This window comes from Poecilia latipinna, unplaced genomic scaffold (genome assembly GCF_001443285.1).
Source record: "Poecilia latipinna isolate Pla-1442-1.1 unplaced genomic scaffold, P_latipinna-1.0 Scaffold1805, whole genome shotgun sequence".
Classification (NCBI taxonomy): Eukaryota; Metazoa; Chordata; class Actinopteri; order Cyprinodontiformes; family Poeciliidae; genus Poecilia; species Poecilia latipinna.
In genome coordinates this window covers 1-27982 of record NW_015114421.1, presented here as the reverse complement: position 1 = coordinate 27982, position 27982 = coordinate 1, and the positions used below count along the sequence as shown (strand labels likewise).

The 27982-nt window shown below is 39.4% G+C and overlaps 2 protein-coding genes and 1 long non-coding RNA gene across 6 annotated transcripts in view; 1 reads left to right on the top strand and 2 right to left on the bottom strand.

The window, feature by feature from the left end:
* The window catches only part of kcnab1a (potassium voltage-gated channel subfamily A regulatory beta subunit 1a), a 113342-nt gene extending 103210 nt beyond the window's left edge, over window positions 1-10132 (top strand). For all 4 annotated transcript variants that reach the window (XM_015014317.1, XM_015014318.1, XM_015014319.1 and 1 more), the window contains exons 7-14: window positions 53-96; window positions 215-301; window positions 3252-3337; window positions 6185-6305; window positions 7114-7208; window positions 7431-7551; window positions 7867-7955; window positions 9071-10132. In XM_015014317.1, the coding sequence (XP_014869803.1) occupies window positions 53-96; window positions 215-301; window positions 3252-3337; window positions 6185-6305; window positions 7114-7208; window positions 7431-7551; window positions 7867-7955; window positions 9071-9160 (733 nt within the window). In that variant the 3' untranslated portion in view covers window positions 9161-10132. The remainder of the gene's footprint in view (window positions 1-52; window positions 97-214; window positions 302-3251; window positions 3338-6184; window positions 6306-7113; window positions 7209-7430; window positions 7552-7866; window positions 7956-9070) is intronic.
* Window positions 10133-14304: 4172 nt separating this feature from the next.
* ssr3 (signal sequence receptor, gamma) lies at window positions 14305-16943 on the bottom strand. The gene is made up of 5 exons (XM_015014321.1): window positions 16698-16943; window positions 15389-15515; window positions 15124-15222; window positions 14829-14960; window positions 14305-14557 (listed from the first exon to the last, which is right to left on the bottom strand). The coding sequence occupies exons 1-5, from the start codon at window positions 16828-16830 to the stop codon at window positions 14491-14493; spliced, it is 558 nt and encodes a 185-aa protein (XP_014869807.1). The 5' UTR covers window positions 16831-16943; the 3' UTR covers window positions 14305-14490.
* A 3371-nt stretch (window positions 16944-20314) lies between these two features.
* Window positions 20315-23742, bottom strand: LOC106934430 (uncharacterized). The gene is made up of 2 exons (XR_001421696.1): window positions 23670-23742; window positions 20315-20498 (listed from the first exon to the last, which is right to left on the bottom strand). It is a non-coding gene; the product is annotated as an uncharacterized LOC106934430 (long non-coding RNA).
* Between the last annotated feature and the right edge of the window lie 4240 nt (window positions 23743-27982).

Genomic DNA, 27982 nt, shown 5'->3' with positions numbered 1-27982 from the left:
TAAATCTGACGACTGATTCAGCTTTTTGTCTTGGTTTGTTTTGTTTTATCAGAGCCGAGACAGAAAGAGGATTGTCGAGAAAACACATTATCGAAGGTGAAACTTTTATTTTTGGTTACCTTGAGTTTATTATAAGCTCAAAAACAAAAATCTCTTCTAAACATACTTTGAAATCTTCTATTTAGCTTTATTTATTTTTTTATTTGTCTCTCAGGTCTGAAAGGTTCCCTACAAAGGATGCAGATGGAGTACGTAGACGTGGTTTTTGCCAACCGCCCAGACAGCAACACTCCTATGGAGGGTGAGTCGTCTTATCCATATTCATCTGTCAGGGGAATCATAAAATGTCTGTTTCACAAAGAAACACTGTGGAACCTCAGCTGTTCTGCTGCGAACCATGATTGGCTTCTCATCCTATTAAAATTTTAGCTCTTGCAAATTGCAATCTTCTTGATACAAACCGATGCGCAGCTGCAAGGAAGGAGCTGCAACATAATGACAAAGAACTGTTCTTAAGTTGTCTTTTTTCTTTACCAAAACAATTTAATAAGGTAATTAAAGTCCTGAAACTGCAGCCTGTTTCAGATTGGAGAAATTATCTGGGGAAAAATAGATTAAAGTCTTGTCTTTATGTAGAGTGGATATGTTTTTTTTTAGCCCCAACCTCCAAATTAAAAGCTTAGAAGGAGTTTTTGTATTTTTGTAATTCTGTTTTTTTTTTTTCTGGGAATACAAATGTGACCATTAGAGAGGAGCTTATAGAGCATACATACAGTAACTTTGTTTATTGAAAATGTAAAAAGTCAGTCAGTGAGATCACAGAAAAATTCACCCTGTACATTTTAACCCTTTATCCCAAAATACATGAAATACATTCTAAGCTGCGCATATACTCCACATATGAGACACAGCTCAATGCTTCACCAAATGTGCTTATTTCTTCACAGCTAGATCCACATAAAATAGGTTTTTAGAGAATACAACACACACTAAATAAGAACAAGAGTGACTGCAGCTTTAATGACTGGCTTTTACTGATGCTGATGAATTTAACTTAACTCCTTATTTGTTCCTCTAAAAGGTCTAAAATGTAGCTGATAAAGTATATTTAGTCTTATTTGGTAGTTTAAATATAATTAATTGTTTTCAGTTTATTTGAAAATGTGCTGGAAATTGATATGATGTTTGGATCTGAGCATCTTATTGTGGAAACCTTGTTTCCTTTTCTGGTTTGGCGGTGTGAACTGTGGTTCTGAAGAAAAAAAACAAACAATAAAGACTTCTCTCTTTTCTCATCCCAGCGGCTTCTTATTGATTGCTTTTGTCCTGCTCGTTCCCCCCCCCCCCTCTACGAATCCCCGCTGGTCACTTCCTCCTTCAAGCATCAGAAATGTTGTCCTGCTTTCCGCAGACTCGCTTTGTGCTCACTCCCACTACATGGTCCGGAAACTGTGTCAGGTTGCATTTAAATGTGAACCCAGCATGGTGGGAAAACAAAGACAAAATGTCAGGAGGGCAGGATGAGGGTTGGAAACAAACAGCAGGAACAAAGAAATTGACATTTTGTTGTTTTATTGCAGCATGTTATTTCCTTTGCCAGGAGGCAGTTCAGAACGACAGGCTGTTAATTATCTCTTGCTGAATGAAAAAGGAAAAAGAAAAGCTTTTCTTTAAGTTCTGCTGGATCTGTAGGACTTTGCTTTTATGCTCCATCCACTACACATTATCTGCTGCCTTGCCGAGAACTACTTGTGCGAAGTGGAAAAAATAAGAGTCCCGCCACAGTGACGTATGGCGCTATAACTGGAGTGAGCGTATTGTGATGATGAATCACCATAATGACGGTCCTAATTTGAGTTTTTGTTGGCCCTGACTGCTCCGGGCTCGCCCGGTCAGCAGTGTTTGAGTTTTAATTGCTCCGTTAAAAATGCAGCAGATTGAACGTGGTTACAGGGGCTTTGAGTATGTGAGCTTGTTAGAAAATCCCCGAGTTTTAACAGTTTGGGACAAACCAATTTACAGGTAGGGGTTTTTTTTTTTTTTTTTTTTTTATGAAAATAGAACTAATTATATGAACTCCTGTCCTCCAGGGATGGTATTTTCACACTGATTTGATCTTTTCTCAGTCATTCTATATTCAATCGTTTATTCTAGACTGGAAATAAACGATTTCCAGTCGTTTATTTCTGGAAATAAACGACTGGAATGTACACATTTGTGTACATTGTGTAAATGTACACAAATGTTTTATTTGTGTACATTTACACAAATAAAACATTTCTTCTTCTCTGTTTGGCTCGGTCTCGCAGTGTCTGACGGCTGTCGCTGATTAACCAAATGTTCGCTGAAGATATCAGGTCTGCAGCTAACCATTAATTTAGTAATCAATTATTCTGTGGATTATTCTTACGATTGAGTAATCTGATAAAACAAGTAGCGCGTTCTGCAGATTTTTCTACTGATCTCTTAGGATTATTTTGTGCAATATTAGAAGTACAAAGAGAAATGAAAACAAGCAAATTGTTGATTTTCCTTTTTTAAATAAAAAAAATAAATATCTCATTACCAAAAATGCATTAACAAAGCATTCCTCCACTATACGCTTGATCATTTGCAGCTAAAAACTAATTCTAACAATCAACATGTGAAAAGTTCAGAACCTTTCTGCTTGACTTGGGATCAATACAGCAAAGGTTTTGACTAGTTTTTCAATCAACTAATTAATGATTACATAGCAAAGGTGCTTAAGAGATTTTTTACTTTTTTACATTTACAGAATTTTAACTTGGTAAAACTAGAGCAGTTCTGGGTAAAATATATTTACAAAGAATGTTTTTTTATCTTAATGTATACATTCTTTGTACAGTTTTGGCATAATATCTGCTCTTAGTGTTCTTTCAGCAAATGGCATGTTTCACAGCATGCATACTGAAATTACAGATTAGTTGAAATTGATCAATCATAACTCATTTGATTAATTGTTTCAGCCCCAGAATATGTTCTTCTCTTTTATGTATTCTTGGGGAAGAAAAATACACAAACCAAACTTGTAGCGGTCATAGAAGTAGAAAATACTTCTTTTCCCCGAAACTAATTGGAAGCGATTATTTAATGCCTTTTTAATCCCAGAAAAGGATCGACAGTGTTTACGTATTTTTTAACATTTAGATGTTGCTCATTTAGTGAATTAAATCAACGAGTTGCTCACTGTCTGCCCAGTGGATATTATTTAAAATGTGCTTTTTCTGCAGAAATTGTTCGAGCGATGACCTATGTGATAAACCAAGGCATGGCCATGTATTGGGGAACGTCCCGGTGGACAGCCATGGAGATCATGGTGAGTTCCTCTCAGCTTTTCTTAAATGTCTTTAGCACACTCTCTTGGAGTAACTAAAATAAAAGAGGAAAGCATGTGAAGTAATTCAACGCAGTGTGGAACATTTTAGGAAAGTAAAAGCAGTACACGCCGTCCTCCTGAGTGCTAAGTCTAAATTTTCAGTCTAAACTTGTTATAAAGTCACATCCAAGTATTATTAAAATGTAACACTGCCTGTACTTTGACGCTAGAAGTATTATTTATTTCATATAAAATCAGCGTCCTTGATCAGGATTACAGTGGTTTTACACAATTTCAGCTGCAATACGAAGGATTTAAAAAACATTTTTTGGTTAACTTAAGAGCTCCAGTAGGCAAACATCAGCTGAGCATGCGCCTCTTGGACTGGCTGCTTGTGCCACATACGAAGCTCTGGATCGCTCTTCTGTTGTGTTTATTGAGCTCTGGACTTTGATTTTTTTTTTTTTTTTTTTTTTTTTTGTTTTAAAAGACTAAAAGCCAAATTGTCGTCAGTGGTCCTAAAATTTAGAACATTTCCACGGCGACCTCGTTCTGAACGATCACGCTGCTTTCACGTCAGACCCACGATTCTGCTCAGGAAGAGTTTGACAGCAGGAAGTAAAAAATGAACAACAGACAAACTGTTCACAGCACATACATAATGTGACTGCTGCTCTGTGTGAAAACTGCATGGCTTTGTATTCATAATCTATGCTGAACAAGGCTACTTACAAGGCATTTACACCAAGATGTCACTTTCTGTTGTTTGATCCAGTCTCCTGTAAAATAAGTTTTATCATAGCATTATTGCTAGTCTGATACACACATGTAGCAACGACATGTACTTCACTAAACTACATCATGAACTGCATGTGACGTTATGCCTTATCCCACACATGCAGGTTACTTTAGAGCAATTGACTCGCATTTAAACAACCACATTAAAAAACAAAATCAAACAGACCAAGAATCTGGACCTGAACACAAAGATCTCCTACGTGAACACATTTCTTACTTCTGAGCAAAGTGAGGAAAACAGACGAGATAATTTTCTCCAGAGGAGGAATCCTAATTCCGTCACATCAATAATTGAGGAGCCAGTTTTTCACCTGGAAAAGGTCGCCAACAGATCTTTGAGGATCAGAGCCAAATGTCAGGAAATAAAGACGTAGAGCCCTGGCACGTAGTGGTGGACAACTTAAGGTCTGAATTTGTGAGAATGGCATCGTGGCGTGAATCCTCAGGCCCACTGCTCTTTTACCGTGTCCTCCTAAATATTTCAAGCTGCCCTCTTTCTGCACAGTTTGGAGGACCTTCCTCGTAGCCTAAGCACCCTCACAGCTACTGGCTGTTAGAACATCTCCTTGGCTTTGGATTGATGGAGACATTTCTGGATTCTTTGGTAATAGAAAATGTTGCACTAATGAGATTGTAGCCTTCGTAAAGACCGCAGGAAGTGGAATAACAGGCCTCTCGATCAGCAAAAGTAGCTTCTATCCAAGTATTTTACAGCAGGCAGGGATGGAGAAGGGCAAGAAACCTGCAGGTTGAAGAAACAATGGAAGATTGTTTATATGCAGCAGCAAAAAAGAAACATTTGAACCTTCGGTTATTGTTGCTCACAACTGGCTGCCTAAGATCAACCTGGAGAGAAATATTCTCACATACTGCAGCAATGTTAAATCCGGGCCTGTTGTGGTTCTGGTGCCATCAAGGTTTATGGTCCAGCTGGGTCAGGAGCAGTTTTGACAGAACCGAAAGAGGAACGATCACTGATGCTGATCACTAAAATGAAGTTTTGAATCAAAACACAAAGGTGGTGAGAGACAAGTCAGAGCTTGGTCACTCTTGATTCAGACACCCGGGTAAGAGTGCTTGATGCTGAATGAAATAAAACGACCAGTGACCCCTGGTCACATAACTCATGATGCGCCTACATGGGCTTGTAATTAGGGCTAAGACAATCCTGTGCTTTCCTGAAGATCTGAGACTGGGAGCACAAACTAACAGCGGTGAACAAAACACCCATCTTAAATCCTCCTCTTCACGCCCTTTGTAGACACGCTGCAATCTGCATCCATCTTCTCTCCCTGTGATCTCGCTGAAAGGGCGTTTATATCCTTGAATAGTTCAAGCCCCAGTGACGGCTCTGTTATTTAGACAGCTTCGGTAACGAGGGGGGCTAAAAGGGGGCGTTGAAGCGTACGTGACAAGGCAGCTCTTTGCTGTATGTGCGCTCTGGCCCACACGATCAGGCCGGAGCCACATGTCACAGACTGCAGCGCATGAGGGTAGCTGGTAATTGTTGGGCTGGATGAGGGCAGGAGACAAACAAATAAACGATGGTTTAAATAATCAACCGTTTCATTGTGAGCGTTTGGGCAGAGGGAGTCGCTTGTCTAACTTTCTGATGCCTGAAGACTGGGAGTTCACTGAAACCTACACATTTTGACGTTTTTCAAGGTTTTCAGGGTTATAACTAGAATTGGGTTTATATCGGGATCAGCTGTGCTGTGTTGTGACACTTTATAGAAAAAAAAACAAGGAGAAAAAACATGCGTTTGTGTGCTTGCTTCGGTATTTTGCTCTTAAAATACACAGGAAAGAATAGATATGATTAAACACTTCCAGGTATATGAAAAGCTTTAAGTGTGGCGTCTCAGGGAATCAGTACAGAAGATTGATTATCTGACTCCGAGCTGTGCTTTACCAGTTTGGCCTTGCTCCTGCAGGCACATATATATCGGAACGAGAATGAGATAGTATGAAAATCACTTTATAATTAGACTACATTATTACAATAACTATTCCATTTTCCTTTTTTTCCCTATTCTCGTAAATTACCAGGAGGCGTATTCGGTGGCACGGCAGTTTAATTTGATCCCTCCGGTGTGCGAACAGGCAGAATATCACCTCTTTCAGAGAGAGAAAGTGGAGGTGCAACTCCCTGAACTTTATCACAAAATAGGCAAGTATTCTTTATGTTAATGTGCATTGTAAATGTCTTTTTGCTAGGCTGACCAGACTGCTGATTAAAAAAAAAAAAAAAAAAAAAAGACACTTTTTCATTCACTGCATGTACACCAGCACCGACAAGTCATTTCCTCAACCTTAATCCAATTTGTCCAGTAGACGTTTTTGCAGGACAGGCTAAAAGTACTGATTCAACACAAACTCAACCTGGTTAGGAAATCTACTGTAATGTTCTGACATGTTGCCTAAAACATGAATATCTACATTTTTTTCTAAAGTTGAAGGGATAAGAAGATGTTTTTTTTTTTTTTTTACTTTTTCGTCCCTCTCAGATAAATTTTAATACCAGGAAAATATAATCTAGCCTAATACAAATTATGGTTTTAAAATGATGATTTCATTAAAAGGAGCAGATAATCCCATTTTCTAGCATAACAAAGTAACCGTGTTGCCTTCAGTTCTTATAAAAATGCTGCATACGGCGAAAACAACTTGAAAGAAAAACCTGACTTTGCAGTTAATATCTTGAAATTGGCCTCCGTCTCTTTAAAAAGCTCTCACTCTTTCCCCCATCATCATGCCATCACAGCAGCGCTCCTCCATGATGCTGTTTACAACTGCAGAGCGCTGAGCTGAGCAGTAGTTTGTATAACGAGCTCAGCAGATTCCAGCAGCTGTTTGTTATGTGCTGCTGCCGCTAGTCTAGAGGACCCGAGCGGGGGAGCGGTTCCCTGCGAGGCAGAAGCTCAGCTGGAGACGCCAGCTCCATGTTTTAACTCCCGTTTTGAATTCCGTCGTCACAGGAGTCGGAGCGATGACTTGGTCACCGCTAGCGTGTGGCATCATTACGGGAAAATATGAGAACGGCATCCCGGAATCATCAAGGGCCTCAATGAAGGTCAGTATGCCCAAAGGTCACCTGCACAACATTTACTAGAGCAGGTCGAAGAATTTAAATAGAGCCTTTGTTGTGTGATGCCTAAAGCGTGCAGCTCTATGACTGAAAAGGCAAAATTTTCCTCCTTTTTTTTAAGCCTTGCTTTTGTTCTCACTCTCTTCTCTTGAAATGTCTTCTTGTTCTTCTGATCGCTCATTCCGTCTGTCTCGCATCTCCTGCCAGTCGTATCAGTGGCTGAAGGAGAAAATAGTAAGCGAGGATGGAAGAAAGCAGCAAGCTAAGCTGAAGGAGCTAAACCACATTGCAGAGAAGCTGGGCTGCACGCTGCCTCAGCTGGCTGTGGGTAAGGCTGAGTGGCACATTCTGCTGAAGGAGCATCTTACTCTGCATCTTGACAGTAATGTTAACCTTCAAAAGTCATCATCAAAGTGCTTTTATTTTTTTTTCTTGACTGCCTGTTACACTAAAGTGCAGACATGTCATACTCATTCTTGTTTTGGACAGGATGATTACAGAACACTAAAGTTAAAAACAAAACTAAACTCCATTGAGAATCCTGCATGCGTTTGAAGGACAGACTGAATGTTGACCTTTCTCCTGTTAATAATATTCAGTGCTTAGTCACCGGGGAGGGGGTACTCATTGTGATTTTCTCCAGCATGGTGTTTAAGAAACGAAGGAGTGAGCTCAGTCCTTCTGGGAACATCCAACCCTGAGCAGCTTACGGAGAACCTCGGCGCCATCCAGGTACAAAACACAAACGCAAACCCACTTTTCTGTCTTCACCCGCCTCGTTTCACATGCATCTGGGTCGTTGCATGTGGGGATAATGCCATGTCGTGTTCAGTTCTAATTAATTACTAATTAATTATTTTTTTGGTAATTATTTCGTTCATGCATCACTTGTGATTTTGAAAACCCTGGTTTTACTGTGGGTAGTTAGAATTAGGGATGGGAATTCGTGGCCCTTTCCAGGAAACCTTAAGGATTCGTTCACTTCAAAGAGCAGTTCAAATGATAAATGTTTTAAAAAGTTCATTTTGCTAAGAACAACCCATTTTATCCTTATCCCATGTAGCTTTTCTGCAAGTGTTGTGCGCATTAGTAACATTTTAGTGTTATTTGTAATAAAAAAGGAAAAGGTAGCAACCAGTAGAGTGTGTGGACTTGAGTTGCTTTGGCAGAAACAAAAATCTTTTTCTGAATCATTAAATGTAACAATTAAGGCAACACACTGTCAGTGTCATGCACCGAGCTGCGTATCACTGTACATCTGCCACCATGATGTTATATGTCCAGCCATTTGTTTTACTTTATTTATTTGTCTTTTAAATAATTATAATTTTAAATTAAAAAGAATAATAGTTGCTGCATTGTGTGCAGTGCAGCAAGCAAAAGATGTAGAAATCAAAGAATGGCTCTAACTGAATCGAGTCCTATAGTTCGTGGTAAAGAGTCGTTCAAAAGAATCAGATTGTTTGTGAACGTCTCATCACTGGTTAACCATGTTCAGGATTAGTTTTAGAGGATCAGTAAAACATCAAACCAAAACGTTTCCTACAGATCTGCAATGTCAAAAGTTCATATTTTTCTCACAATTCTAGAGTTCGTCTTCCTTATTTATGTATTGATTGCCATTTTTTTAAAAGTATAAATACAAATGGTTAAGTCCTATTTATAGTGAGTATTTTGACTGTGGGCAGACTTTAAATGTGGGAACTTAAAAAAACCCAGATGGATGAAAATGGCCGTTTTTTCATCTTCACATCTTTTGCACTATACTCAAAACATAACCTTTGGTTCTGTTCGCCTCCCTTCATTTCCTGCTTTATCCTCGTGTAAAAACTCTCTGTTTTGTCCAGGTCCTCCCTAAGATGACCTCTCACATCGTGTCGGACATTGACCACATCCTTGGCAACAGACCATACAGTAAGAAGGACTACCGCTCTTAGAGACGACAAGGTGCAGGCTGATGGACCGACAAGAGGTCTACTGACGACTACCCAACTTCAGCTACACCTTGAACCCTCCTTGGTTCAGAGTTCAGATCCACAGCTCTCTCCTTGGATGTGCCTAACCAGCCACAGACCACTCTAGCCGGAAATGGCCAACCTTGCTACATCCGAGCATTGCATTCTGTAACTATCTTCAGTCGAGACTTACGGTTCGATCAGCTCTACCGCGTTCATCTCAGGTGCAGTCCAGCTCAGCCAAGAAAAGCTCAGACTTTCCATGGCCTCAACCGCAGCTTAGTCGATCAAAACTTTCCGCCACCAATCAGAGGCATTTGCTACTCGGCTAGCGTGCAAAGATACAGAAATAGAACTATGCAGAGATCAGAGTAGCTCAGATCCAACCGCATGCTTAAATTATTGAAACACTAGACCCACTGTTAGAAAAGGTTAAAGTTCTGATACACATTTATGTTGAGACTTTAACATGTTCACTGCTACATCTCATTTTTAGAGATACTAGACTTGTCATTAACTCCAGCTGTTTCATGAAGACAAAGAGGCATTGCAGAGCTATTTAAAATTAAAGTGCCTTTTTTAAGTGCACCTTGATAACTCATCAGAAAACATATAAGGCTTGTAATAACAACTCATTTAAGCACAAAATTCATATTGTTTCGCAGCAGAGTACTCCAGTAGAGGCACCTTATGTATAGAAATTAGACAAACCTCAAATGAGTAGAGACCTCAGATGCATGCTGAACAAATCCCTTATTCAGACCTTTTATTAATATGCTGAGCAGCGTAGCAAAATAAATTACCATAAGCGCTTCAAACTCTCACCTCCTTTGTCAGAGGTGCCTACTAAAGTCTGGGATGAAACATCTTCCAGTCTTTACAAACAACAAGGTGACTCCCTCACACTTCCTGCAAAAACGAGCTTTATGAATATAGATAGGACCTCGACACTCATCGGCTCGACTCGTCTTTAAAATGCCTTCTAAACGCAACCGATCCCTATATTTACAGTAGGCTAACGAGTAGATACTTCTGGCTGCAGATCCCTGAGTATAGCAACAACCAGATGCATGTTTCTCTGCTACAGTGTGCCTCCTTCTTCTTTTTGATAAGTTTTTGATCAGAAATGCTGCAAGCTTGTCTGCTGTGTGACTTTGATGAAGCAAGAGGATTGTGGTACCAGAAAGAAAACGAACAAAAAAAAAAAAAAGAACTGGACTTGAGTAGAAAAGGGTAAACGTGAAGTATGGCGCCCTCGTGTGAAGATTTTAAGGAACTGCATACATCTTCCACAAAACGGAGACGAGTAAAACATGCGGATTGCTCAGCTTAAAGTCACAGAAGAAGAAAAAAAGTATTTACTTGTGAACTGAAGCAGCATCACTGATTTCTTCAAAGAGCTTTGACTGTATTAATGGAAACTATTTAAGATATTTGAGGGGGAAAACACTGGTCTAAACCACAACATGATGGAATAAGTTTGTCATGTGTGGGAAATAATTGTTCTAAACTGCTCATAGAATCTAAAAATCTATTTTGACATTTGAGAAAAAAATAGCTTGTTTGAGGATGTTACATGTATATATAGAGGTTTAAGGCTAATCTTGTTACATAGGCAAACTACAAGAAGCCTGTCTTGCATATGAGGGCTTTCCTGTACTGTATGAGAAATCTATAAATGAGATGTAAATAGAGATATTTTATTGCTCACTGCACATCACTGAGATTTCATCGTCCTCGCTCAGAGTGATTCGACAGCCGCAAAGTCTTCACTTTTCTCTCCTCAAGGAAGTCCAAATGTAGTTCGGATCGTTCCCCATTTGTGAAGTAAACTATGAACTGACCTGAATCAAGCTTTTACTTAGGTTTGATGATAAACACCAAACTCCTGTGGTTAATCTTTTATATTCTGACTTTTCGGTAGTTTGTGGCAGTTGCCATTTTATGTACTCCCTTAGTTCTGTTTCATCTGGAAAATAAGCCATCGTTGAGATGAGCAGAGAGAGAGAGAGAGAGATGTTGGCCAGGTTTCAGCCGAGTCACGGTCTTTGTTCTTGGTGTCCATGTGTTGACTTGCGGCACAGTCGGCCTCTAAATCTCAGTAGCGAACTGTTTTTGTGCTTGCCAGACGGTTCCACGCTCTGAGGAGAAATGAAGAGCAGCTTTTGTCTTACGGCTTACTTTGAGACGTCTGCCTCAGAAGGATTATGAACCCTGGACCTCGCAAACGTTTCGAAACGAAACTGCTTTAGGAAGAAAAGAACTGGGAATTTGCTGAAAATATATAGTGCATTTTTTTTGTTTTGTTTTGTAGCAGTTATCATTTTTAAACTATAGAGAGGTTTCAAAAAGGCTCAAAAATTGTAAAACCTGTAAAAAAAAAAATTGTCACATTGATCCTGTGGTTTAATGTCTTTTGGATGGGATCCCAGAGAAAATGATGGCGTGACAGGAATCAACCTGGTGCTGCCCCTCCCCAACTCGTTGGTGATCAGCTGTCTAAATAAAGGATCCTGTGCTTTTCTCTAATTTACAAGACAGACAAATGTAGCTGTTTTGAAATTTGTGAAAAGCACAAGCGGTCATCATGAAACTTAAGCTCTCCTCATACCAGGCTGGTGTTTAAATGATTGGAGGCAAACCTCTTTTCTCTACATATTAATCCAAGGATACAGACTTTCTGGTAATCTTTGCACTGGTCTTGATCAATATTTGATTCATTTTTCCGAATGCCTTCATTTACAAAGTTTTTTTTTTTTTTTTACTTTAGTTGCTTTTCTACACATTGTCGGCTCAAAACCTGAAACTGAATTCTAATCCACTTTCAGGTATTGATATATTAAAAAAACAAACAAACAAAAAACTCCTAAGTTAAAGTTAAGAACTGGTTTTGTCAACACATTTGATCAAATTGGACAAACTGAATCTTTAGGTATTTTGCTGGTTTCTGTTTTTTTTTGTTGTTTTTTTTTTTACAAAAATACCACTGAAAAAGTATTTGAACAAATAAAAAGTATCTCTTTCAGCTCCCAACAAGGTAACTCTTAAAAAGGCAGTAATACTTCTAAGACAGTCGACGATCAGCTAAAGGGTGACGCATTTAATTGTTTTCATCTCTTACTTTTATCTCCACCTTTCCATTTCCCTTCTTTTTTTTTTAAATGACGCAATAAAATTCATTTATTCATAGTCAGACCAAATGTGTGAAAACATCCAACAAAAAGACCTTCAGAAAGTTTCAAGATCTCTTAATCTACACTACAAAAAAAAGTCTCCATCACTGGAATTAAGTGAGAAATAAATTCTGGGTGGTTTTAAGTGTCTGTGCTCACGTCGTCACTTTGCTCATCAGTCCGTTAGGCTGCGGCTGTCTGGTAGAGTGCCTTCACCCGGGTCCTAAGAAATACATTCAGGGATGTCTTTCATTATAAAGTTGGTGCGTGGTGCATTGGTGTTCATCTAAAACATGTTGGAAAATTACTTAGCATTCAGTATAATGTCTATATATACTGCTCAAAAAAATAAAGGGAAAACTCAAATAACACATCCTAGATCTGAATGAATGAAATATTCTCATTGAATACTTTGTTCTGTACAAAGTTGAATGTGCTGACAACAAAATCACACAAAAATCATCAATGGAAATCAAATTTATTAACCAATGGAGGCCTGGATTTGGAGCCACACACAAAATTAAAGTGAAATGTTCCCTTTATTTTTTTGAGCAGTATACTTAAATGAGGTTTGTTATTTCAACAAAGAATACTCAGAATCAAAACTGCAGTTCTAAGGCAGAAACCCTCTGAAAGTAAAGATTAGCCGCAAACCTTAGCTTGTATTTTGTCCGTTAACATAGCAGAAAATTGTAGCCTGAATTTTTATTCCAGTTTAAATAGATTTGCTTCTTGTCCCTGAGCTCCGTATTGTTGGAGGCGTAGACGTGAAGGCGAGTGCACAGTTAAATGGAATATACATGGTACAGGGGAAATACTAGAACAATAAAAAAGAGTAAAGTTGCATAATATGAAATGCAATGTAATTGGTGCAAATAGTTTTATGACTGGCTTAGGGGAAAATATCTTTGAATCACATATTTGAACATTTTAGTGTTTTTTTTATCCGCCAAAAAGTGAAAACCATCTAGTTTTCCAGCAGCCTGGATTTCAAAGCAGTAAAGCCATTTAAAAGAGCTGATATGGGCAGACTCACTGGCTGCAAGAGCAAAAATATTTAATTCATTAGCAGCTATGCAACAACAAAGAACACAAAGTAATTGGTCAGTAATCTAATTCTAATTTAATAAAATACGATACAGAAATCCCCCAATATTGTTCCAGTCATTGTTTTTCCCCATGTGCCGTTCTAAGCAACAGTGTACCGTCTCTTTGCTGACGAGTGCTCTCTCTGTAAATACTCTATATGAATGTGTGATAATAAATACATGCATTGCCAATGAAAACAGTGTCTTTGATTTTATGCTAAATAAGGTAAAACACAGCCATGTGGAAAAATCCGCTTTTGATTCAGTTATGGGAAGAAATCATTTAAAATCTTGTAGAAACAACTTCAGTCAGATAATTTTAAAGAGTTATTCTCCCTAATTATCGAGGGCCGTGACTGGATTAACCTCACTTCCTATAGTTTGCAGCCATTCTGGCTTTGCCATCATTGTCCTGCACAGCTTCATCTGTTGACTCTGGAGAAGTTTGGTGTGCAGGGAGTTTATGGTCATTCAGTGTCTCTCCTTTTACTCTGTTTATTGCAGAACATGGTTTGAAAGTGGCAAATGACTACAAAGTGCCACGGTGCTCCGGCAGCAGCCCTTCTGCCCCCACGCTGTGCCTGACAGCTGCTCTTACAGGCTCGTGTTAATACACCATGTGTTTTTGTTTGACACTTCTACCTGTCGACACCCGAACTTTTGGATTCAGGTATCTTGAAGCAGAAAAAAAACCCATCAAGTTGGGACATCAGCCCTCGAGGAACAGAGTTGACCCCTGCGTTTGAAATAGATTTAAGGGCATGTTCAGAAGTCTGTTTCTGAAATATGTTTTTAAATCAATGCTCTGAATATTGCACATATTTAAAAAATATTTAAAGGGGTGTGAATGAAACACACAAGCAAGTATAGCTGGTTGCTTTATTTGTTACAAAAACGATTTCATGAAAGTGAACTCTGCATCCACACCAAAACCACATGCCTAACCTGTAAAAAATTAGATCCTGTGTCTTTTTCTTAATCCTCCATCCTCACCCAGTCCCACCCATCAAATAATCCCTCCAACTCCTTGTCCATTTTTCTTCTTCTTGGTTTACTTGGAGCCGGTGGACAGAAGAGCAATGAGTCCTGAAGAGGCACTGATGGACAGAATGTAGTTGCTAGGGAGCAAAAGGTCAAGGAGAAAAAATGCACCTCTACAAAACAACTCATTTTCATATCGACAATGTCCCTCTCTCTACAAATGGGGGAAGGCAAATTAAAGAAGATCTCGAGCTTGAGCCAAGTAGATATCGAGAATGGATAAATGAAATTTCGGATCAAGGAAGTGGTTCAAAAAGAAATTTCTAATAAGATGTGCAATGTATTTAAACTCTGACCACAAATCTCCCATATAGTCAACACTGAAAAGTAATTTGCCTGAAAGGATACACAGTGGGGTTGAAGTTCTTGAGCAAGAAGAAGGAAGCGACGATGACGAGCACCAGGAAGAGGGTGTTGTTGTAAAAGATGGAGAAGGTGGTGGCTTCATAGTCGGCCACCTCGTTCTTCTTCCACAGGATCCTGGAGAAAAGGAAAAACTGAGTCGATCTCTTTCTCACTGACGATGTTCAGATAAAGTGCAGTGAAGCTTTGGGTTTATTTCCTTTTCAAAAAGACAAATACAATATTCAGTTTGGCTTAATTTATCAACTTTTAAAACAAAAGGAGGGGAAAAAAGTCTCACCTTTCATCCTTCTCTTTGCGAGACATCTTGCGATTGTCTGCTTCAGACAGCTTCCTGGTGACCTCTTTGGAAACGGCGTCCTCTCGTTTCTGAGCCACTCTGAAACAAAAACAAAGAAAACAGTGAATTCATTAAATCTCTATTTCAAAGAATTAACTTGCCAAACAAAAATCGAGAAATTGTGCAAATTTGCATACAACTTTCCGCCAACATTTTCCTATTTTGTCACTATGATCGACTGAGCTGCTCTTTTCATTACTCTTACTTGTGTTTCAGAACAAACTTGACGTTCTTGTAGGCGAACGCAACCAGGTATGTGCTGACCAGGGTCATGACAGCGTACAGTACCGCAGACTGGACCAGGTCCATGTGCCAGATCCTCCAGAACAACCCTGCGAGGACACATACAAAGAAAACAAAAATCAGAAATACAATTTTATTGTATTGTATTTATTGTATTTTTAGCCTTTGCGTGATAAAGACTTAAACGGGAGCATATCTTGAAAAAGCTTCATCACAACCTTAAACTTCAATGTGCTTGTTAATGTACATGTAGCTAACACCAACTATAAAGTCTTAAAAAATGCAAACATTTTAAAAAAGACTAAACAATGCTAAGCCTGGTGGGGGCACAAGTAAAGCCTGGTGGCCCGCCAGGCTTATAATATACTGGGAAAAACCCTGCAATTACTATTTCCAAGTCTTTTCGGGTATGTCTACCTGCTGCAAATACAGATGTAAAAACATACCAGTTCTTTTTAAAACAACTCAGGCTGGATGGAGAGCATCTGAACTTCAGTTTAAGCTTTAAAACAGATTCTCTGGTGGATTCAGATCCTGTTTTTGAGTCAATCTAGTATATGAATATGCTTTCATCTAAACCCTGTAATTGTAGATCTGGTGATATGTTTTGGGTCGTTGTGCTGCTGGATGGGGGAACCTCATCCCCAGCCTCAAGTCTGTTTATGGTGTCGGATGGTTCAGTCCTTTATTTATCTCCACACATCATCCAGTCAGATTTGAGCAGATTCCCTGATGCTGCCACCATGTTTCACCATGGTGATGATGTGTTCAGGAGGATATTTTTAGTTAGTTTTTAGCCACACAATGTTTTGCAGACTACCCTCTTCCACGTGTTTGCTGGGTCTCTGACATGACATCAAATAAACTGCAAATGACTTATAAAAGTGACTCTCCCTTTGCTACTCTCATAAAGTCAGCACTAATTGTTATCTTTACAGCTCCACTTCACAACTGTGCACAACTTTGTGATGGTTTATCACAACAGCCCCCCCCCAAAAAAAATACTAAAAAGTGTGTGGTAGTAAGATATTTGGAAAACTTCAAGGTGCGTGAACACAATGTTCTTGATGGGAAACGGAGTTCTCATCAACCGTAGCACAACTTTAGCCATTTGTATCATTACTGTTTATTTAAATCATTAATCCATTACGCGGCGTTACTTTCTCAAACGCTCCTCATTTTTTTGTTTTTGTTTATACTTTTCCACTCCTTCAGCGTTAGCTTTAGCAGTTAGCAGCGGCTTTTTTTTTTTTTTCTTTTCTTGTACTCACAGATAGGAATGGCTGAGACGATGAGGGCATTCCCGTAAAACAAAGCCGTTGACTTTGCCGACAGATTTCTGCTGAAGTCCTGCAAGAGAAGGTCCTCTTCGGACTGCTGCTTGTTGCTGCCTTTCGGGGGCATTTTTCTGGCAGAGAGGCCGGTATGGAAGCTACTCAGAAGCAGACTGAAGAGGACTGACACGTCGGTGAATGAGAGGACGAGGGACGCGTCAGCACAAACCTGGAACTACATTGACTCACTTCCTCTGTGAAACAAGGAGCAGTTGCTGAGTGCTGCCCCCTGCTGGAAGATAAAGGCATTGTTGTACTTAGTGCTGTGGTTTGCTGAAGGTAAGATTGAAAACCACCACAAAATTTACTATCTGTTTTTGTTGTGCTCTTGTTTGTTTGATGCATGAGGATTCTTCAAACCTGAGGTTACATACTTTTCTATTTAAGATCCGCCTTATTCATAAAACTCTAAATGCTTAGCATAAACTCTTTTCAGGACGTCATCAGCATTCTTACATGCAAACAAATAGCCTCATAGAAAGCAAACAGGTTAAAAAATGTGGGAATATCAGTTTTGTAAATGGGTGGTGCAACAATAGTTGAACCCCAGCTTTATCTTCACATGCTAGAGACAATGTAGGCTAATTGCAATGGCAGCCATGCTCTCTGTTCAGAGTCAACCTATTTTTGACGGTAACCAACAAAGAGCCCTGCTGGTTCCTTGTCCACCACAAGGACCCTGGCCCATTCAAGATGGTGATGTCTTTGTCTGCTGGTGGTGGTCTTTACTGGCTGAAAGAGGCACAGTCACAGTGATTTTTACCTTGTAAGGTTCACACTTTGACCACTAGAGGTCAACTTCTACTCATACTTGGACTACATTCCTGCAATGTGTCGACAGTTTGACCGTGACACATCAGAAAGTTCAGGCTAACTAGAAATACAAGCTGTGTTTTCAGATCCTGCAAATCAGAAGAACACTACGATCCCAATGGCTGCATTGATTTATTCATTACAGACTCAACTATCAGATCTATATCAGAAAGTTGGTATGACCTTTTGGGAGATACAAACGGATAAGTAAACTGCACCACCTCCAATAAAATGATAACAAGTAAAGTCTTTGGTAAATAAAGTGTGTTTTATCTTAACCCAGCAGATCTCAGCAGAGGTCACACATATCTGGTGCACTATTTCAAAGTTCTCTTCAACACATTCTCTTCTGACAAACGCGTCACATTCCACGGTGTGTGTCTGAGTGGCGTCATAAAAGCTAACCTGTTAAATCTGAGCCTCCTCAAAAGTCCCTTCCACTCCTTATCTCATCGTCAAAGTCTGTCACATGCCTGCCACCGGGGATGTTTCAGTACTGTGGAAGGAAGACAGTAAAGAAACAGGCAGAAATGTGTTCTGCTGCTGTGGCTGACACACTGTTTAACCCCCCGCTGAGCTATTTTCCTCTTGCTTCCATGAGAGCAAGCTGCATGCATGTGCGACTGAGTGAGTGCATTTGTGTGAGTGGCAGAGTGCATTGCAGGGAGGGCAGGTTTGCGTGATGTGCCTGTCTTTAAATGGGGATAGGGCTTAGGGATTATCTGTTCACTTCAGGGGTGCAGGAAGGAGGGCTGGGGTGGGGCAGGGGGATGAGGGATATGCCAATAACGGTGCCAACATTCTGCCTGGCGAGAGTGGTGATCCCTTTTTCCTCGTGTTTGTCAGCCTGATTGCTTTGGCTTTGGTGACACCACAGACATAATCACCAAAGGGCAAAAAACATACTGTACTGCCTAAACCAAACTGCAGGAAACAAGGAGAAGACACAGTCAAGTCTGTTTTTTGCAGACCAGGCACCCTGATGACATTTTTATGATTTGTGAATTTGTGACATATTACCCGTCGGATTTATTCTCTGAATACCTAAAGCTAACATGGATTGTATAATTACATATACAGTGGTACTTAATACATAAGAGAAAAGGAAATGACTTATCGCTTCTGCAAAATGTTAAGCTATATAAATATATAAATCAGACAGTTGTAGCTTGGCTTTGTGTCTCTGCCAGCATTGCACATCTACACTATAGAGGGAAATATTGCACACAAATAACAAGCTCTCTCAGTTTAGATGGAGAGTGTTTGTGGATATCAACATTAAAGGAGATTCTCAATGGGATTTGGGTCTGAACTTTGGCCGGACCTCTCTGCAACCTGCTGACAGATTGTTTCATCTGCAGCGACAACAAGATTTTGGGGGTTGGGGGGAAAATTTGTAGTCTTTTACATTTAAACCGTATGATTTTTTGTTTTCTTAGCATTCAGGGATAATTCATCCAAGAAGTTTTGTTTTAGACGCTGAAAGATTGATTCAGGGGATGAACTAAACGCATACAAAATGGTATAAATGTACAGCACCTTTACTAACAGCTTGTGGAATATTATTAATTTAAGTAGAGAGCGGAGTGGATCCAAGAATGGACCACACCTTTGGAAACACAAAGAAACACAATATCCAGAGTGTGTATTCACTGGCTCCTCCGTCACACAGGTAGCTAGAAAACCATAATACAAATGGATGGGGAATTCCAATGTGGCTAAGTCGTTTGATTAAAACAGAATGACTCACTGTATGAAAATTGCAGCACATTACTGTCTGGAGTCCAGAGCAGAGGCTGTATCATCTGCAACCTTTCAAACTGTTGTGACACATCCACGACCAGAACAGAAACCAGACTGGGCCGGAGATAACAAGCTGTTGACCTCAAGATACCAGATTGACTGTTTATTAACAAGTCTCTGCACAACTTAAAGTTCACAAGGTAAAATATAAACCGGCCTGCAACTGTTCAAAACAGAATGACCACCAGTTTTGAAGAGGAGCTGTACCAGATTTCCGGTCAGCTGGTATTTCACCAGTATGGACAGACTGGATGGAAGCTGCAGTTCAGAAAAGAAATGAGCAAAACCATCTGTCCCAGCTTTTTTTTTTTTTAAGATCTAACGAGAGACATTCAACTTTAACTTCTTTTGCACTAAAAGCTTTTGGTGCAAGTCTTTGAGATGCAACAGGTAAATCAGATGAGTCCAGCATTGGTATCTAAGCTCGTGAACATGTCAGAATGTCCTGACTTTGTGAAATGCAACAATATTATCTGATGTGTTAGATAATGGTGCGCTTGATCATTTATTTTCCAACTGCTTTGCTATTTTCAAAAATGAAATTTTGTCACTTTCTATTCCAGATCTTCTGTCTTTGCAGCAGGCAACATTATTGTTGCTGCAGCAGTAAAATACCAGGTCTTGGGACAAGAAGGGGCTGATTTGATTTTTATACATTTATGCATTTTACTAAGATATGCTTATTAATAAGAGAAATATCAGGATATCAGAAAGAGTCCACACTTCATCTACAGTTGAAATACATACAATTTTGTCCCAACAGACTACTGAAAGGTCATGTAAGAAAGTATTAAAAAAAGTATAAGAGTATTAAAATCTTTAAAATAAAAATTTTACATAACTAATCCATGTTATTTTGGTCACGTTATTCGCAGCTATTCAGAACAAGCATAAACAGAAAAGCAACAATCCAGTCGGATAAATATAGAGAACAGAAATAAACATTAAAATTTATTGCGTATGACCAATGGGTTTAAATATGAAATAGTTTTGCTCTTTAATATAAAAGCTAATTACTTTTCCAAAGCTTTGGGTTCCACGGCAGTTCCCTGCATGTACCATCTAACAAATGGTAAACAGCATTTATGAGCTGGCATGTGGTCAGGCGACATCCTCTGGCTTCTGCGGGGTAAAAGAGAAAGAAAGGCTTTTGAATCTTTTATCACAAACATATGTCATTAAAGGTCCCAAGTTGGAGGCTTTGGAGAGTAATTTCAAAATTTTTCTCCATTTCTCAGAAGCTTTGGTTATTACGTTTCCCCTTAATAAATATATAAATATATCTGTTTATTATTAATGTGTGTAAAACACGTCACCCAAGTTTATAGAACCACGCACAAGGATTTATATCCTTTGAACTTTTTCACACTTGTGCTAGGTTCAAAACCAACATCAGAATATTTTACAGAGGTTTTATTAGAAAGAATAATGAGAAATAATACTGACATGGTAAAAAAAAAATTAAGTGTGGTTTTCAAAGTTTTTCAAATAAAAATTATAAAAGTCTGGGATAGATCTGTGTTCTGCCCCCTTTACTTTGATACCAGTGAATAAGCCAGTCCAACCAGTTTCCCTTAAAAGCCTCCAATTGTAGTAAAAGAAATTATTTAAGAGGGGTATTTTGCAAAGAGTAATTGGTATAAAAAAAAAAAAAATCAGTCAAGATGTGCAAAACATAAAAAAACTTGCAGCGAAAGGTCAATTTAAAAAGTATACAGTTCAGGAGGTTTATTGTAAATCCACCTCCTTGGTGGTAGGAGGTCATCCTGTAACTGGTGGGTTGCTGGTTCAAACCCCCATTCAGTCGTTGTTTTCATTAATGCAAAAAATAGAAAAATGTGAGACACTCTATAAAGATATTGACAACCACTCGATAAACTCTGTGGTTAGTCAGATCGTTCACGATCTAACTAAAAGTTCACTTTACTTATGTACATATTACTGCTAGTAGCGACTTCAATCTGTCACTTCCTGGTGTGACATAGCTTTGATTCTTCATTAGGGCCTAGAAAAAAACATTCACCCACTCCTTCAAATGTGGCCGGCAGCCAAGCACACCCACCCATATGCCTCCCCTCTCACGGACATCCAGCTCCATTTGATGCTTCTTCTATTTTACTCTCTCCCGTTTAGCTCCAAAGCCCAGAGTGAAATGTGTTGTGGTGGAAGTTGGTACGGAACGGGGAGGTGAGCAGATTCTTCTTTAGTGTAGAGAGGAGGATAAAATGGAGTAAAACATTTGTCTTTTCAAAGGATGCCAGACATGTGTTTACACTTTCTGCCCACTTTTACCATAAATAGTTTCCTAAGCCTTGGGGTTGTGCGCTTGCATGTTAACCTTCATGTGACTGTGTGACTGAGTCAAAAGGAGCGTGGAAAGTTTGTTGGGTTCACCAATTTGTTTTCTCTCTTTTTTTTTTATTAATGAGAATTACTTTTTTTGATGTAAAGATTTTTTTAGTTCATAAAAATGCACTGACACAAACAACAAAACGAAAATGCAATCTCGTATGTCATTTATAACATCTTCAAGAAGTTCTTGATTAAAAGAATAAAAAATTAGTTTTCTACAAATAGTCATGAAATCGTCACTAACCGTCTGTCGGCTGTGTTTGTTTCCATCCGGCCACTGCTTGTCTGAAAATCATTTCTGGATCTGCTTTCATCTTTTATTACAGAAGCAAATTTCTGGAAAATTCTTGGAATCCACAGATCACCAGAGGCAGACGCAATTATGCATCTGAAACATCAAAGTTTGAATTTTTCTCGGGGTGATTGGATTTATGGCTCGCTCTGTTTATAAACCGATAAAGAGGAGTCACAAATTGTGAGTCATATAGTAGGTGTTGAAGTGCAGCGCTGGAGTAAGACAGACAGTTATTTATCAGATCAGCCAGGCCCAAGCGTGACAACTCGAAGCTATCCAGACTGGGATGATTTTTCCTTCCAGAGCTGGTAGCGTTATGGTGGCCCTTTCAGACAGACCTCAGTCCCAAAGCAAATGCTCACATGCTTCCATTCCTTCACTCTTATTATGGCCCAGATTTTACAGTGTAACCACACAGAAACATGCAGATAAGAGCGCTCTGCTGTGCTCTGATGTGCGGACACACACACACACATTGGGAGTGAGTTGTGTCCCAGCGGTTGTCTCTTTACAACACTGTTTGTTTTTGACTAAATGACATAGGAATTTATTGTCCCAAATAAAAAAAATAAATAAATAAATAAAAAAATTTGAACACTTAGCCCAGAACAGTGTGTGCATTTATGGTGAGCCCATGTGGAAAGACACGAAGGCTAACCTGCTGCCAACTTGGTTGTTCTAAAAAGCAGTGAGTGCAGAAGATGTTGACATTTTCTCAGTGGAGGGAATCTGCTGCTCCATCTGCATCTGAAAGGTCACTGCAGCGCATTTTAGAGCGCAGTGTGCGCCCAACCGCATGTATTTGTGCCTCCGTGACCGCCAAAAGCGATGCGCTTAATGTGGCTGCCTTTTTCATCAATTCCATGTGAAAAGAGCAGAGGAGGACTACAAGCAAAAGATGCTGGAAGTGTTGGGCATAGCGCAAACAGAGTAGCAGGAATCCACGCCCCTCCCCATCGCCGCCACCATCACCGCTTTCACCAAACACACACATGGCATTCACGCATTCTTGCTTTGAGGGTGTTTACAGGTTCAGATGTGGGGAATAATTTTACTGCATTCATTTTATGTCAAATGGGGCTAAACAAAGACTGCAGATTTTTCTCTGGGATTGGAAGGGTTGACACCTGACTCTTGATAAAATAAAAAGAGACAAATTATACATTAAAATAAACAAAGTAAATATCTGCCAGTAGACATCAAACTAGACATCAATCCAGCTCTTTTGACAATTATTATTATTATTATTATTATTATTATTATTATTTTATTTATTTTTTTTACCAAAACAAACAAAAAAAAATGGTTGCCTTTGCTAGCACAACTCTTGCACATTCGGTCCAAACTGAGTTGATGTCGGGACAAGCACTGAACATTTTACTGTTGAGACGAGATGAAATCAGGATGAACTTTTCTCTATAAAGACCAACTGAACTAAAGCAACTGAGAACAAGGTCCTTTTTCTGATATGCTTCAGAAATATTTAGTTAATCGTCTGCAGGCTTCTGTGCGGATGTTAGGAACGCCTGATTCAAATGTATTTTTAATTTTTTTTTTTTTTTTCAAGGCAAGGCTGCCAAGAAATCTTGACAGATGATCTGGTGTTGTGGAAGCAGCTAAGATAAGCAGCATCCAAAACACGTTACCTCCCACTCATAGTGGCTTCTGTCCTGGTCTGCCGTGGAATAAGCGCTCTGCAGCCTAGTAGTCGGAGAGCTCAAGATCAAGAACAAAGCCTCATTTATTTTAATAGACTTGAATTCCACTCTAATGATGTCACTATTCACAAGCTTTGCACAGTTTCAAAGATAATACATGTATAAACAGAGCTCGGCTCATGCTGTCACACTGTTTTATTGATCTGTAAAAGACAAACGTACTTCGCAATGAAAACGTGGCTGAAGTGTGGAAACTCTAAGTTCAATCCAACTTTACAGACGTGGTGTGTGACACTTCCTGGCTTCAAGTCAAGCTCTTTGAAACTGGAGGTCAGCTCCTGGAAAAGATATTAAAAAAAAAAAAAAAAAACAGATCCTGACCTTTTCTTCTCACTGAAAACATTTGTCTTGAAATGGGTAATGATGAGGACCATGTTTAGAAAGGTCACACTAAGGTGGAATCCATGTAGTAAAAATAGAGAAGTGGAGTTGAGCAGAGAGTTTTATTTTTATTAAGCCCTTAATGAAAGGAAAAGGCATGCAATAAACATCTTTGACACGAACAGACATGTTGCAGAGAATATCTCTAATGTGTTTGTGCACGGCACACCAGAGCATAAATGATTGGACATGTGGCTGCAGCACATGTGTGAGATAACAAGGATTCCTCCTGGACCGACTGTGTTACATATTAGGATCCAGGTTCAAAGCTATGCTGCTGCACACCATGCTACTGAGTCATACCGTCCATTTCAGCTCTCTTGATCTAACCGTGTTTTATAACTTTCTGATATAAACTCAGTGGATGATATCAGTTTTTCTTATTTTGTTCCTTTTAACCACTTCTCAAGATTTTATGTAGAAGTGGGATTGATTGTCATCTGGTTTCATAGTTTTATGGTTGTTCTCTTAAATTTCTCTGAAATCGTTAGCACTTGATTTGTCACGTTTCTCTGGTTTTAAATTAGCTGCGTTTCTTGTTGTGTTCACTTGCTGCTTAGTACTTAAGACCCCAGTTTCCTTTTTATTTGTTTCCTGTTTCTTTGTGTTACTTTGAATTTAAAAGTCACTAGGGAGTTCAATTTCATCACGCAAATGCTTCTTTATTTCTCTTTTAGATGGTTAGACAAAATGAAATCTAGGATTATTTAGAGTAAATGTGTAATGTGAAACTAAAATTGCAAAGATGGAACATGCCAATTGTGACTACAGAGCAAATACCTGATGGAAATGTACTGATGAGTAAAATCCAATAATATGCATTTAAATATTTGGGGTTATGAAGCAGATGTTTTAAAGGCCATAAAAACCTGATTTTGTAACTTGCAGTATCCTGACCACGAGCCAAGCTAGCAAATTAGCTTAGCTCTAATATTGTCTGAGCTGAACAAAGCACACTTTTTTGAACATGTAAAGTAAAATATGAGTACACAAATACAGTTTGTCAGCGACATTCCACTTTGATTACACGGTGTGTGTGTGTGTGTGTGAATCTGTGTCACCTGTAATGTCCGTTTTTGTGTGTAGCGTCTTTGTGAGCTTCCAGCAGAGACAGGAGCTAAAGGTCTCGGCACTCTTCTCATGTGCGTGCCTGTATGTGAGCGTGCGGGAGCAAACACGTTACTGAATCAGATGCTAAATGAAGAATGGACGTGGCAGGCAAGTGTGTGAGATGTATGCGTGCTTCCAGCAGGAGCTCTAATGAAATGTGAAAACCCTTCAAGTCACCTTTGCCAACTCATATCCATAGTGAATCATGTTTTTGTCCTTTGTCCCATTGTCTCACACACACACACACACGCACACACACACACACACACACACACACCAACACACACTCCCATGTCCTCCTTATGTCTGTGTAAATACACATGCATGTGGAATGAACGTGTAAAAGAGGCAGGTCAAAGCTCCTCTTTGTCTCCTCTCTCCTGCGGGTCAGGCTTTCCTTTGGTATGCTGATAATACAGCTGGCGATCCTGGAGCTTCCAGACACTCACACAGGCATGCATGCAGACAGAGGCATGCTAGGCATGAGGTCATGAAGCTGCTGGCGTGAGGGGGAGACACCAGGGTCTTACAACAGAGCCTCCCTGACATGCACCAGGAAGTAATATCGGAATAACAATGGCGTGCTTGAGTGTAACCATGCGTGCGAGTGTGCTTTGGAAAATATTGTACACAAGCTCAGTGTGTGCCCTGGCTAAATTAAACTGGGTGTTGTTAGATAAAGATAGCAAATACGTTTTAGAAGGGACATATTATCGAGAGGGGTACAAATGCATTTTGTGGTTTAAAATACTTTTCCTGATGTTTTCCATCACCCATCAGTTCCGATGAGTTCATGTGAAAACATGGAAAGATTTCCCCAAGGACACACAGACGTGTTCTCATTGGGTTTTATCACACACTTCATGTTTTGACCTGATTCTAATGAACCTTATCTGCTGACCCTTTTGAAGAGGAAAATACAGACATCGTCAGCAGTGATTAATTCAACATGAACGCTGACTCTCAGGCACTGCCGACCTTGATGTCCGTGTTTGCAGCTCCTGTGCAGTTAACGTCTGGCTTTTATCATAATAACCTAATTTTACAGACGACTGGTTTTTTGAGGTTTTTTTTTTTTTTTTTTTCAAAACACAAGTAGTTTTTAAATCTATCAGTGTGGGCAGATGTATTTCATTATGTGCTAACACGGTGATCTGGATGACAAGGTCTTAAAAACAGTTTTGCAACATAATATTTTCTTGAATGAAGATACAGACAGGGATTATAGAAGCTCTGTATATGGGTCACCGTTGTGTTGTTTTATGAACAAACCAAGATTTTGGCTGCTCTAATTGCTAAGTCATTTTAAGTTTTTGTAATTTTTTTGTACGATTAAGGCATGAACTTTAACTAACCCCTCCTAATAAGTGAATATGCTTTGATATGAACCGTTCTACTGGTGCTGCTGCTGGAAGGCTACACTCTGCGACTGTTTTAAGTCTTTTGCAGCACTTTTTCTTGCACTGTTGCTCTGTATTCACATCTATGCATCTTCATGTCAACTCTGAATCATTTTCTTGTTCCTGCTGAAGACAATAGAATGAAACATTCCCACAGCATGATGCTGCCGCCATCACATGTTTGTTGCGTGCCCTACACATCTTTGGAGCAAACCCCCCCCCCACCCACACAAAAAAATCATGACTTCTTCTTCTGGACAACTAATCCTTTCTTCAGATTTCACTTCCTGAAACTGTGGATTTTTGTGGCTCCGTTAGAGTTGCAGTGCACCATGTGCCTCTTGGCTGGGGAGTCCGCTGTTATGCCAAACTCTTTCCATTTTTTAGATGGAAAGAGTGATATTACGTTTTTGTAAATTGTAGGTCCGTAGTGTATGTAAAGTGAATTGAATAAAAGTTCTCCACACAGAAACTCCCTTCGTTATTGAACACCTTGTATTTCATTTACTAAATAAGGGACTTTCAGAGCATAGGAGGGTTAGCCTATTGGTCGCAATTGGTTTTTATTTGTAAAACAGTTACAGTTTTAGTTTTCTTCCACAGTTATTACAACTACTTAGTGTTGGTTTATCACAAAGAATCCCAAAAGCACATTCAGTCTTATGGTTTTAAAAAGACAAAAGGTGAAAAGGTTCAATGGAGATTAATGCTTTTTCAAGGCAGAGTGGATTTTTGTCCCCTTCTGACTCCCAGTTCTTGTCAAATTACTGAATATAACTCTGAAACCTTATCATTTAATCACATCTGCCTTTCTCTTCTCTCTTATTTAAAATTCAACCACTCCCCTGTCTGCCATAGTTTCCACTCCTGTTTTTCACTCTGTCATCCCTCCTTATATTTCCCCCTTTCTTCTTCTTCTACTCACCCTGTCATTTTTGCTTGTCCTCCCGTGTCACCGAATATGCATTGGTATCCGTGACAAATACACAGACACATCACAGAGGTGGAAAAGCACGTAAAAATGATCAGAGAGGGACGACGAGACGGTTTGAGTTGACATTTCACCTTTACTGACTAAACAGCCCAGAGGAGTGGAGGAGGGTGACAGAATGACACTTTTCTCCCTGAAAAAAAAAACAAACAAAAAAAAAACAATACAGTTTGACACAACAGTCAGTCAGACAAACACATGCATGCTTTAACAGTGTTGACAGAAAAACAGTTTGTTGCCAGGATGGGTTATTCATTTATGGCTTCCCCTCTGTCCCTGCAACACAGGGCATAAAACCATCCACACATGCTGTGTGTGTGTGTGTGTGTGTGTGTGTGTGTGTGTGTGTGTGTGTGTGT